Below are 12,271 nucleotides of genomic sequence, written 5' to 3' on the forward strand. Positions count from 1 at the left end.
GAGTACTTTACCTCGGCCTGCTGCTGAGCGAACCTCCACCACCAACCTGCAGGCGGCAGGAACATGTAGCTGCATAACCGGCGCATGCATCACAAAATTATGATCAAAGCACGCCCCTTCTATTCCAACCAACTAATCAGAAAGCTCTAAATAATATTAAAAAAAGAGAGACAGAAAACTTTATGCATATTGTAGACTCTTTCACTGCTGGACAGAGGCTAGCCTTGCTACTTTAACCCCTGCTGTTCTTCCTTGGAGCACTTTTGGTATCAATAAACAACATGCTACACCGAATCAAACTGTAATCGGTTTATCATTTGCACACTTTAATCAATATCAAAAGCCGTAAAGTGACAATATTGCACAATTAGGCACAAAGTTAAATGCAAAGGCAGATCTGAATATATTACACACAAAACAATGCATATGGATTTCAACATATCATGACTCAAGAGGTCATGATAGCTTGGATTAGCACACTATTTATGTGCATATATGAATATTTCAAATGAGCTTACTAGCAGTATGAGTTAGAAAATTAAACACTCACACTTTATTTCAGCATTAGTAATATAAGATTTGACACTCCAACTCCCTGTATGATGTAGAAGTGTATTGCTGTAGTGGTGTTAAGCTACACTTACTCCCCCTTTAATTTGCCATTAACAAATTTCGTTTTCTTTGCCAAGGCGATGGCATCCAGATGGAGGTTGCGGTTGAGGATGACTGAACCGCAGGTGAGAGCACCCGCGAGGGCGCCAGCGAAGCCGCACAATAACACGTCTTGACCTGTGGAGCGAAAGCAGCGAGTGTGATAAATCATCCATTTTAACACAGAGACAGGATGATGATGAAGATGATGATGATGCAGAGAGACACAAACCTGTCAGATAGAGGTTTTTCACAGGCGTCTGTGGTCTTACTGTGGCGTTGAGCTCTGGGCTGAAACGGGCGACGCCATGATCCGCTCCATAGATCTCACCTTTGGGGGCTCCAATGTAGTGTGTGTTTGTGATGGGGGTTCCTGCATCAATGTACTCAATCTGTATGAATGAATGAATGAATTAATCTATTAAATTCACTATGTCTTGTTTTGACAGATAAACGAGCGTGTCTGAGAGATCTTCAGAGAGATTCTGGTCCCCACCTTGTCTCTGGTTATCTTTGGGAAAACATCCATAACCACCTCCAGAATCGACTCAATGAAAGCCTGTTTCAGCGCTTTGTAGTCAGGCCCTCTGTTTGTCACCTTGTCGTCCTTCCACTCCTCAAACCATGCATATTTGGCAAAACTGACCAGACTCAAAGTAGACTTTCCTAGAAAGAAGGAAAAATAAGATGAAGCTCATAGCAAAACAACAAAGCCCTGACCTGGAGTCATTCTATAATCCTGATAATCAGGAATGCAGGAGCTGAGCCTGTACCTGGTGATCTTTCCTCCCAGGTTGAATCTTTTGCCGATGGAGAGGCGACAAACAGCAGTGGTATTTTTTTAGCAGATTCTTCCCTCTCCCCATTCAGATAGGACTCCACCCTTTAAAGAAAATGTGTCAATACACAATAAAATATTAATCATTAAGAATCAATTAAAATCAGGACACAAACATACAGCTCATCAAAGTTGTTCTCAGAAAAGATCCAGTAGTTGTCTGCTTTCAGGCCCAGCTCCTCCTTTGTTCCATTCAGACCGATGAAAATGCTCAAGCCACCTTCACCATGCTTCATCATGCTCAGCTGCTTCTGGATAGCTGCAAGCACAAAGTGAAACTTTATAAACATGAAAAGTAGTGTTAGAAGCCTGAGTCACTGTCCTCATTAATGTTGAAAAAAAAACAGGCTCTGTGGCAAGCAGCACTTTGCACCTCTACTGTTTACACTTTACAGTCCCCTCGAGTGCTGATAGGATGAGTCACAGAATTAGTCAACAGAAGATAAATCAATGTATTTATTTATTAAATTCATCTCTCAAGAAGAGAGTCCAATTTTTGCTATTTAAATTTTTCCTTTTTTCTAACCTGGCATCGCCTGGAGCTCTTTGGGCAGCAGCTTCTGGTAGGTGTTGAAGATACCAGCATTAGAGATGACCATAGGGGCATGTATATGTATTTCCTCCTGACCCTTCATAACACTCACACCTGAAACCGCAAGAAGCAAACACAGTGAATCATCTGCCAATTGGTGTGACCGTGTTCACATAACTGGAGGACATCACACCCACCACAAGCTTCCTTGGCATCATTCAATAAGATACGGTTGACCGGAGCCCTGACCAGAACAGCGCCCCCTGCCTTCTCAATGATGGGGATCATATGATAGGCAATTTCACTGGCACCACCTTTAGGGTACCAGGCACCATTCAGATAGTGAGTGACCAGCAAACTGTGCATGGCAAAGCTGGCATCTTTTGGCATGTTGCCTGCAGAACAAAGAACAAAAACTGTAAGCAGCGTGCTGAAGAATAAACCTGCTTCTGCTGACAGAGCTGGACTCACCGTAGGTGCCAAAGATGTAGGTGAAGACAGCCCTGAGGTCCTTGTTTTCAGTAAGCTCATTGACAACGTCTGTCAAGCTGCGGGAGGCCATTTTAAAAAAGAAAGAAAGATGTTTGGCAAGGCCGGTATAGACCAGGAACTTGGCCAAGGGGACAGGGCAGAGCTTTAGCAGAACAAGGAACCAAATGCCCCGCCCAGCTTTCTAAAGACAAAACAGGTTATGGTCAATAAAGTAGCTAGTTTTGTTTGTTGTAAACTGAGGTAAACAAAATGACACTCCTCTGCCTGCATGTGAAGCAAACTCTGTTGCAACTCAGTCTGGGAGAACTTATGCAATGCTGCTGCAAATAGAGACCTCACCAGTTACTCTGACCTTTGATTTCAGCCAGTTATTTGTGCAATATCGTCATGGTATGATCATGTCATAACATGATCAGAAATTTGGATAAGGTGGGAAGTGTGTCTGTGCTAAAATGCAGGGAGAAAAGGCATTTGCACTTTGAAATAATAAAGTTTACATTACAAAAATGGGTTTAATCACGACTGAAAAAGTAAATAGTGATATCAAATATCAGTTGTCATGCAACAGGATCCCACCTTGGCCAGTCTCAGGTACTCGTCGATGGCCTTCTCCTCTCCAGGGAAACACTTCTTCAACTCCTCAGGAAATCGGGTTCTACCACTGTAGATGGGGTACTGGCGCCGGTTCTCTGGTGGTCCCAGCACGACATGGTCGAACGGGTTCTCCAGAGGCTCCCACTGCAGCTGTCCGTTAGTCATCTGGTCCAGCATGCAGCGAAACGGCTTGTGGTCCAACAGGTCACCGATGTAGTGGATTCCTGTAGGGCAAAAACAAACAGCATGATCACGAGCCTTTAATGTGTGCCGCTCAACTATTCAATCGAAGAGAGGGGACACAAGAACTAAAGAATTATACTGTCTGAGGTGAGCAGTTCTCCTCACCAACATCAAACTCAAACCCCTTCTCTGTGAATGTGTGGCAGCATCCTCCAGCCCGGTCATGCTGCTCCAGAACCAGGACTTTCTTTCCAACTTTAGCCAGCAGCACTGCAAGTCCGAGCCCACCAACCCCACTGCCTATGATGATGGCGTCCAGGTTTTCAGGCACTCTGCTTGCCACAAAACCTAAAGACATGGAAACAAAACATTCATACAAAATACTGGCACAACAAATAATCCGACAACAAAATGTTCACAGTGTGTTTCAGAGAATTTAATTCATCTATTTATATCTATTTCTACTTCAAAAGGAACATGGTGGACTGTACTTTTTGTAATGATTTCAGAAATCACTTATAATAATGATTTTACAACTTTACATTCCTCTTACTTCAAAAAAAAAAACAAATTTCCAATTAACACCTCACTCCATTTGGAGGTTGATCTTCATTCTTTACATTCCTTATTTACACTCTAACTTGTTACCTGCTCTACAGTGTAATAATAAAAAAAAATAATCGATCTAACTTTTGTTGTTACTCAGCAAACAATTCAAGAGCATCATACGTTAGCCAGAATCTCAGTTCAGTCTGTCAGATAAAAAATAAAGCTGCACTACTTAGATAAACATATTTGCCTCACCTTGCTTTAGAACTTTATTTTTCTCTTTCTTGTCGAAAACCATCTTTTTCAGCGGTTCACGAGTATCCGTCTCAAAGGGGTTGGGCCCGGAGCTGCTGAAGACATATTTAAGTATAAATATGAGCAGAACCACACAAATAATCGGCACAATGATCGACATTGTGACAGTTCTTCATCCAAAAGAGAACTCCTTCCCGACCGTCTTCACTTCCGTATTTGGTCCACAAAAACACCGCCCACACTACTGGCAGGTGACAAAATTGACCAATTAGAGCTGGTCTTCAGGACGAGTTGGGTTCTTTGGACCAATCACCGCCAAGTTCAATCGGGGCTACTCCTCGTCTAAAAAAGACGGCTGCACTGTACTGAACTGTAAATAAACAAAAGCTATCATTGACTTCTGCGTCTTTGAAAAACAAGAAAAAAAACATAAGTACATTAAATCTTAATCCACATACTGCAGTTTATGTCTCCACCAATTATAATCTGCAGCAATATAGCCAACAAAAAATCTAAACTCATAGATTGCCACCTGCCAGTGGAAAAATACAATCAACAGCTTTCATTCCTATCTGTCAGATAAGACGTAGATGCTGCCCTTACAATGTATTTAACCTAACTTCACTCTCCGTGACAGAATGCTCAAAAACCTCACAGTATCTTCTAGATTTTATTTTATTTTTCTGCTCAAAAAAAATCACCTGCATCTTCACATTCATTTCCTGCATCATTAACACCACATGTTTTATTTAAGAAACACTTTAATTGGGGGCATTAACCCCATTGATCATCATCCACACTGCACATCCAGACTGCTGTTCACAGGCCCAGCTCCAACATCCACCCTGAAACCCCTCACCTACTTCAACTAGCACATGTATGATGAGCAGAAGTTCAATATGCTGAAAGAGTTGACATTTTTTGTGTAGGTTTGTTGCCACTTACTGCAGATAGCTGCAAAAAAAAACATGTTTTCAACCAGGCTAATTCTTCAAATAAGACAACACAGGCGTGCCTTTATACAGCAAATAATCAAACATGGTGCATGCTATGTGAATGTATCCTTAATTCATGGTTTATCTGTTATTTTGTATAAAAACATTTTCTTTCTCCTTTCATGAGCAAGAGCTCTGAATTGGATTTCTGTGAATCCAGAGTTTTCAGAAACAACTGTCAAAGTCTGTGGGATCATAAGGGTGGACATTGCATCTGGGTCACAGTTAAATCAAGAGGTGTCATTACAAATCTCATCCCTGCTGATTAATGTGAGTAAACACTGACAAAATGCCTTTACAAATCCATAGCAGTCCTGCCTCCTCAAAAATGATTTTTTTTTTTTTTTTTAAATCTCCAACTGAACTGATTGATTATCAGTCTGTGTTTCAGGCTTTCTTTTGTTAGTACAGTTAGCTGGGGAGGAGGGAAGTTAATATCCAAGAGGGGGAACTCCAGACAATGAATGCCAGCTCTGGCACCATCCTCATGAAGTCTTACAACAACTGCATGACTCTGAGAACAGAACAGCAACAGCCAAAATAAAAACAGACCCAGGGTTCAAGCATGACATGAAAGCTCTGAACAGAAGCCCTTATCCTTGCGCCCACTTTTGGTATATTTATTACCTCTTGTTTTTGAGCCTTTTCCTCATTTAAATTATTTTTGGATTTTAGTTTTTATCTCTAAAACTTAAGGATGACAGATTTATTTTTTAATTGCAAAAACCACTTCCAACATTTAGGAATAAAATAAAACAGTAGGTTTTAGTTCTTTATGTGTAGCGGCATAATCTGCAGTTGTGTCTGACAATATTTACATGTACTGTATGTTTTATGAGTGTTTGGTATCCGGTAACCTGTGCAAACTGTTTGTGTGTGTTTGGTACAATCAAGACAGCTTTCAGATGTAATACAGTTGTTGTTTGGGATGGTAACTACAATGGCTTAAGGTCCGTGTGATTGAGGGAGGAGGGAGAGCAGAGGACCCTCCCTGCCTTCCCGCCTGGCAGCGGTAGTGCAGGTCAAAGTTCAAAAGGTCAAAAAGTAAAAATGGGCGGTGAGGTTCCATTCCTAAAGCAGGAAGTCATCAGTCCATCTGTCAGGTGGTCAGTGTGGTGGTTACGGTCTCTCTGACCCGTTGATGACACTTATGGCGTATAAGCGATGTCACTGCAAAACCAACCCAACCTGAGAAAGAAGCATTGGAGATAAAACAGTCACTGAATGTAATTTTCCACAAACCTTTGGCCACAAGATAAAAATATAATGCAGTCAACTGTCAATTTTGTAATTAATGAAATTAAATTGCAAAAAAAAAGAAGAATTCAGTTAATGCTTGCTAAGCTACTGCTGCTAAGATGACAGGTAAGAAAGAGCTATGTGGACTCAACAGCTTCCTGCATAGAGTGTACTGCATACAGTTAAATTAAAGGACATTTTATCATGTACATTTCTACCCATAACCAGCTATATATATACATTCATACTTTCGAGGTTATGATACCGATAACAAAATCTTAAAAGTAAATACCTTTTCTGCCCCCATGCTGGGACACTTCCAATTGTACAGATAATACTGTAGATTTCCATCACCAATGCCGAACTTAAGCTTCTCCAAGAATGTCTTGTTTTCCATTAGATCCAGTGCATTAAAGACATCAAAACCTTTCTGAATATACAGACAAGAAAATTGTATTAGTGCCTTGTGTGTAAACATTTCAGAGAATACATTTTTTTTTAAAGAGCAGAAACACTCACCGATTTAGCCAGGATGAGGGCATCAGACATCAGGTCAAGCAGCGGGGTGGTGGTGTGCACATTGTAGAAGGAGTATGCTGCTTTTAGACTACGGTGCACAGGGTGATTCATAATGGTGGAGGGCAGTGTGTAGAAACTCAGAAAATCCGTCACTTTGCCATCATTCTGTCAAGAGAACAGAACCCTTACTGCGACTCTGGGTGTACAACACAGCACAACAAAACCAAAGACGCTGTCTCTGATAAAACTTCCTCTGGAATATTCTATACCTCCACCAGGTAAGTGTCAATAATGTTCTCCCGGGGGAGCAGCCAATGTGACACCTCCTCCTGGTTCATGACAGGCACCAGGTTAAACTGACTCAGGTAGTCACGAAGGAGGCGATGCACCACAGGTATATCCTTCCTGGTCATCGGCCGCAGACCAGAAGTCTTCGGGGCCTGAGGAAGAAAAGACAAGATAAAGGAGGAGATATAAAGACATGCTAGAAGAAGAGGTAAACTTCTAACTGGAAATATGTTTTAACACCAACCTCAGGCAAGCGGTATAACTTCATGGTGCGCTGCATAGTCATGTTCCTGCTCAGATGAGAAAACTTCACTTCAATGAGTTTTCGTGGGTTTAAGGAGCGATGCCAGTACCTGTACAGAGAAAACGTCAATAAGAATGCGATGATAACACTGTAAAACAGCGGTCCCCAACCTTTTTTGCACCACGGACCGGTATCATGTAAAACAAAACTTTAAAAAAAAAAAAAAAAAAAAGAAAAACAAAGTGCATAAACAGACTCTTACTCTTATGCTTAATTAGTGGGAGCCTTTGAGCTTTCTCAGCAATGAGGCGGTCCCATCTAGGGATAATGGGAGACATGACACCCGAAGTGTGTTTCTTATGTCCAGTCCACTCCGTAATTTTGTTTTGGCCGTCATTAATTGCTTCAGTCGTTCTTGTTCATGTTTTCTTCCATGGCTTGTCTTTTAATGCAGGGTGCTCGGTCTCGCAGTTTTGAAGGCTTCGTTGCCTCATTTGCGAGTCTGTCGCCACATATCACTCAGAGCGGACTTGGTGTGTGAGAATCACCTGTTGCAATAAATCCGTATTTTAAATAGGACTCCTGATATAGTCTTTTAAATGCGGGTTTCTTTTTCTTTGAAGGGGTAGGCTCCTCTTCTTCTGTCTCCTCGTTAGGCCTTTTCCCCTTTCCGAAGAAGCTCTCCAAAGACGTTTGTTTTTTATTCATTTTTGCTGCTTGTGGGCTTAATTTTGGGGCCGTATCCCGTGACCGAGACAAGCGTCTGGGCAGGTGCTTAAAGGCACAGGCGGATGAATCTGATCGATTTATAAATGAAACAGCTTTCAGACTCAGATAATGAATAATATATGTTTTGCTCAGTCTTTCTGTGCGGCCCGGTACCAAATGACCCACGGACCGGTACCGGTCCCCGGCCCGGTGGTTGGGGACCACTGCTGTAAAATAAGAAAAAAGAAACCATGATTCTTGAGGAGACCCACCTGCATGTGCCCACAGGTTTGGGCAATACTACCCCAGCAGTGTAAACTGCCTGGAAGATGCCCTGCAGGTTAACGCGTCTGGTGATCTCTCTGATCAGGACCGGAGCCACTCGTTTGGAGCGAAGCTTCTTGTGGACGCAGAGAAAGTTGATCTCAACCATCTTCTTCTCTCTAAAATCACAAGAAAACCTTAATATAAAAAACTAACACTGTGTTGAATACAACTTTTTTACAGTTTAACCCAATGATATAAGAGGATTTCAATGGCTGAGATTTCCCCCCACCATGCACATTTTACTTACATGTCATAGATGCGGATGTTGGCAGGAATGGCACTGATGAAGCCGACCAACTTCTGGTTTGAGTTAACCCTCACTCCACAATGCCACTGAGGCAACCAGCCAGGAGGCCGCAGAGCCCTGAGGAAGAGACGAGTGAGTCAAATGAAACAGGTTACTCCCCTCTTGTACTTTTAAACTAAAGAGTAGTTGGCATGTTATAGATGTAATTTTATTTTGCATTAAGGTTAGCATCATCACAAAGTTTAAAACTGAAAAACAGAAATTACCAGAGCAGGAACTCAGGAGAGTAGTCAAATCTAAACATGTTGTCATCATCTTCCACATAGTTCTCATTGAGAAGTGTGTAAAGCTCCTTGAGCTGTTTGCAGTGAAAAAAAACAACCAAAACTTTAATTAGGTTACCAATTAAACGGTCAAGACCAATGGTGTGCCAACAGTCAAGGACTCTGATATTGAACAATGTATTTCCTATCTGTATCTTTTTATTTTCTTACCACAGCAGGATCCCCCAAGTCAAGAGTGTCCCAGCTGAAGCCCTGTGGCAGGCTGTAGGGTTCCTCTCGGATATGGTCTTTGTCAGGTTCGATGGAGCCATGTGATGTCACCGTCTCTCCTGAAGTTAAGAAAACTTGAAGCATGTAATCAAACAATCCCCGTCTGTGGGTTTTGGAGAACACCTGAAAGACACTTCACACATACCTAGCTTAGGTACAGGCTGTGTGTCCCAGAACTGGTAACTCCTCCGACTGGCCTCCTCCATGGTTTTGGCTGGACCTTGGCCAACAGAGAACAATTCAATAGCCTTTTGGATCTCCTGTAGCTTATCAGCTGGCAGAGAATTCACCTATTTGGGAAGATACAAAGAATTAAAGGACAGACAAAATCATAACTGAAATCGGATATTAAACAAATGAATAAATTCCTGCCTTGGCAAGAGGGTCCTGAGCTGCTTCCGTGGCACCAGATTTCTTTTTCTTTTTCTGCTTCTTTTTCTTCTTCTTGGCACCAGTGTCATCACCCAGACCCCGGTCACTGGAACAGGACAGGAATAGATTCCATTCATTTTAAAAACTACCTTCCCACAGGTAATGTGTGTCCTGGTTAAAATGTATTTTCTAAAATACAAGCCTAGATGATTAAACCAGTGCACCACCTACACACACAATTTTGTGACTTGACAACTTCAGTGTCAACTTACCAGTAAGACTTGGTCTCACTAACAGACTCTCATGTCTAACATATCTGTGTGTTTAAGCTGACAAGTGATAGGTGTAGCTCTCAGGCAGGTAGGAAAACTAGCTACACTCGTCCATTAGGTTAAAAAATTTCAAAATAAGAAAGCATAAAGTTGAGGTAGGACAGACTAAACTAGCATACTCGAAACATGTTGTCCGTGTCCCACTTCACAATCAGTATCTGCTGCTCATACTGAGACACAAAATGCAAAGGCCATGAGTATGTGTGTCAGAACCTCCCCCTTATCTTCTGATCAGTGCAAACCTGAAAAACCACACACCCTTACCTACCTACCCCACTCTCTTGCCTAAGAAAGACAGCATACTTACAGAGGATAATCTCATTAGTGTCCGAGAGGGGAGCGAGGCCAAAGCACTGGCCTCTATTTGCAACCACAGCACAGATGGTGAATCACATGACCTCTGGAAGAAGAGTACATGGTATCTATGTGTATGTACATATGTATGTCCATGAGGTCAGTGAGTGACTAGGACAATGGAGGACAAAGGATTCAATGGTTTGTTCTCCAGGCTTCTATGTCAGTGGATTGGTTCAGCCAGGACAATTCTTTGTTTTTGTGGTTGGTGCTGGGGGGATTGCATGTACTGCTGGTTTAAAAAAGTCGAACTCCTATTTGATTCAATTAATAAACGGTGTCACGATTGGTAGTCACATATCTGTATTACATAAAACTTTCACATTTGCATGAAAAAAAAAAATCAAGGAAAAGCACATTCCCTCTGTAATCAAGCTTACTGCCCCTCACAATCAGACAGGGACTGATTTCCAAATGCTGGAAAGCACCGCCTTACAGAACCACTTTACCCATTTGCTCTAATAAACGGTTGCTGCATGGACACGCCTCGACAGTGGCACGCTTGGGTTCCTCTCATGTGTGTCACTGCTGCGTAAACATTAAGAGAAGCTAATGCCAAGCGAAGTAGGATTTCCATTCAAGCCTACTTTCAGCATGAGCTCGTCAAAGCAAGCCAAAGTTCAGGATCTTACATATTTCTATGACTAAAGGGGGAATTAAACGATCCCAACACTCCCAGTCAACTAGGCCAGCGTTGGCATGTAACGTTATTAAACTACGTCTAAAACAACGTGCACGTTTGGTGCGTTTCACTTTTGATTTTGCAACGACTGCACAGACAATAGGAGTTTGACAGCTAGATTAGCACGCAAGCTAACTAGCTAAATGTCAACTGAAGTTGACGTGAATTGCTTCCGTTACAGGCAGTCAACAGCTGCATGAGAATGATATAATAAATTGTCAAACTTTACTAAAAAATACAATTTCCTCCCAGTTAACTAAATGTCACAAAATATTGCGTTTTGTTACATGATTAGGTTCCAAGCGAACTATAGATTTCCTTCTACCCCCATATTACGCCTTGCTATCAGAGCAGGGAAAGCGAAGTCCCGCCTACACAAGAAACAGAATGTATTCTCAGCCAATCAGATCAAAGAACTGTCAAGCAAACGCATACTCTAGCCAATAAGATGAAAGCGAGTGGGCTGAACAACTTCCAACGATGGCTGTCTATCCCCGACAGCTCGCCGAGGCACAGGTTTGCATTCGCTTTGCTAAAGTGTACACCAACGTGTTGTATTTTGTATCGCAAAGCGAGAGAGCCTGGGGTCTTACCCATCGTCAAAGTGGTGCTCTTCATTTTCACAATCGCTGCAGTGTCCGTGGTCCTCTACATCTTCTTTCTCCGGCATCGGTGCTGTCTCATTCTCATCCGCCATCTTCAACCAGGAAGTGAGGAGCTGAGCCACCGCGTGCCCTCGACGCCTTTAAACCTGCCTCGTTGCTATTGGCTAAGAGCGGTGATGGAAGCGTCTTCGCTGCCGTCTGAGGGACCGTGTCCAAATATTGACAATAAAAACACAAAGGTTCATAATCGCGGCCTAGTTTTGAACTCCCCACTTCAAAAGATATAGATGTTTGTCTTTTTGTTTTTCGAACACACACACTCGGATATTAGAGCCATGTGATCCGTGTTTAGGTTGGAATGTTTCACTGAAAACACGTGAGGATCATAAAATCTGGTATGGTGAGATGCGAGGATAATTAGGTTATTGTTGCAAAGTGACCAAAAACAAGATATTCTTCATTTTACAGTTATGGATGGATAACTGTGGAGCAAAAAGAACCCATGTGACCAAGATCTTATTATATTCCAAATAGAATATACATGAGACAGATAATTTCATTGACTAGAAAAATGCATAAATAGCATTTAATGCTTAATGCTACATCATTTTGAAAAGATAGAGATGATAGGATGTGATGAGACAATTAAAATACTGTTAAGATTTAAATCTAAAGTGTGAGCAGCTACAAAGTGTTTGTAAATTAATAATG

The 12,271-nt window shown here is 41.9% G+C and overlaps 2 protein-coding genes across 3 annotated transcripts; both read right to left on the reverse strand.

Moving 5' to 3' along the window:
• Positions 1–305: 305 nt before the first annotated feature.
• On the reverse strand, positions 306–4,254 carry retsat.2 (retinol saturase, tandem duplicate 2). Of its 2 annotated transcripts, XM_028412717.1 has the most exons (12): positions 4,095–4,254; positions 3,456–3,638; positions 3,090–3,331; positions 2,493–2,694; positions 2,219–2,416; positions 2,016–2,135; positions 1,610–1,748; positions 1,425–1,534; positions 1,148–1,317; positions 884–1,043; positions 605–789; positions 306–572 (listed from the first exon to the last, which is right to left on the reverse strand). In XM_028412717.1, the coding sequence occupies exons 1-11, from the start codon at positions 4,252–4,254 to the stop codon at positions 641–643; spliced, it is 1,833 nt and encodes a 610-aa protein (XP_028268518.1). In that variant the 3' UTR covers positions 306–572; positions 605–640. The 2 variants fall into 2 exon arrangements, with proteins under 2 accessions (XP_028268518.1, XP_028268517.1); XM_028412716.1 differs by having other exon boundaries at positions 306–789.
• A 583-nt stretch (positions 4,255–4,837) lies between these two features.
• Positions 4,838–11,697, reverse strand: nmt1a (N-myristoyltransferase 1a). Its single transcript, XM_028412718.1, has 12 exons — positions 11,549–11,697; positions 9,588–9,693; positions 9,361–9,505; positions 9,156–9,274; positions 8,928–9,019; positions 8,662–8,778; positions 8,360–8,530; positions 7,380–7,488; positions 7,117–7,287; positions 6,848–7,012; positions 6,621–6,758; positions 4,838–6,277 (listed from the first exon to the last, which is right to left on the reverse strand). Exons 1-12 carry the CDS (start codon positions 11,650–11,652, stop codon positions 6,257–6,259), a joined length of 1,458 nt encoding a protein of 485 aa, XP_028268519.1. The 5' UTR covers positions 11,653–11,697; the 3' UTR covers positions 4,838–6,256.
• Between the last annotated feature and the right edge of the window lie 574 nt (positions 11,698–12,271).

Source organism: Parambassis ranga, chromosome 8, assembly GCF_900634625.1.
Source record: "Parambassis ranga chromosome 8, fParRan2.1, whole genome shotgun sequence".
In the NCBI taxonomy this organism is placed as follows: Eukaryota; Metazoa; Chordata; class Actinopteri; family Ambassidae; genus Parambassis; species Parambassis ranga.

Excerpts from the sequence above, each read along its gene's own strand:
- retsat.2 (XM_028412717.1), bottom strand. The coding sequence starts at position 4,254 with ATGTCGATCATTGTGCCGATTATTTGTGTGGTTCTGCTCATATTTATA. Across the intron at positions 3,639-4,094 it reads AAATAAAGTTCTAAAGCAAG|GTTTTGTGGCAAGCAGAGTG; the intron begins GTGAGGCAAATA and ends CCATGTCTTTAG. Across the intron at positions 1,535-1,609 it reads GAGAACAACTTTGATGAGCT|GGTGGAGTCCTATCTGAATG; the intron begins GTATGTTTGTGT and ends TTTTCTTTAAAG.
- nmt1a (XM_028412718.1), bottom strand. The coding sequence starts at position 11,652 with ATGGCGGATGAGAATGAGACAGCACCGATGCCGGAGAAAGAAGATGTA. Across the intron at positions 9,694-11,548 it reads GAGCACCACTTTGACGATGG|TGACCGGGGTCTGGGTGATG; the intron begins GTAAGACCCCAG and ends GTCCTGTTCCAG. Across the intron at positions 6,278-6,620 it reads CCAGCATGGGGGCAGAAAAG|GTTGGGTTGGTTTTGCAGTG; the intron begins GTATTTACTTTT and ends CTTCTTTCTCAG.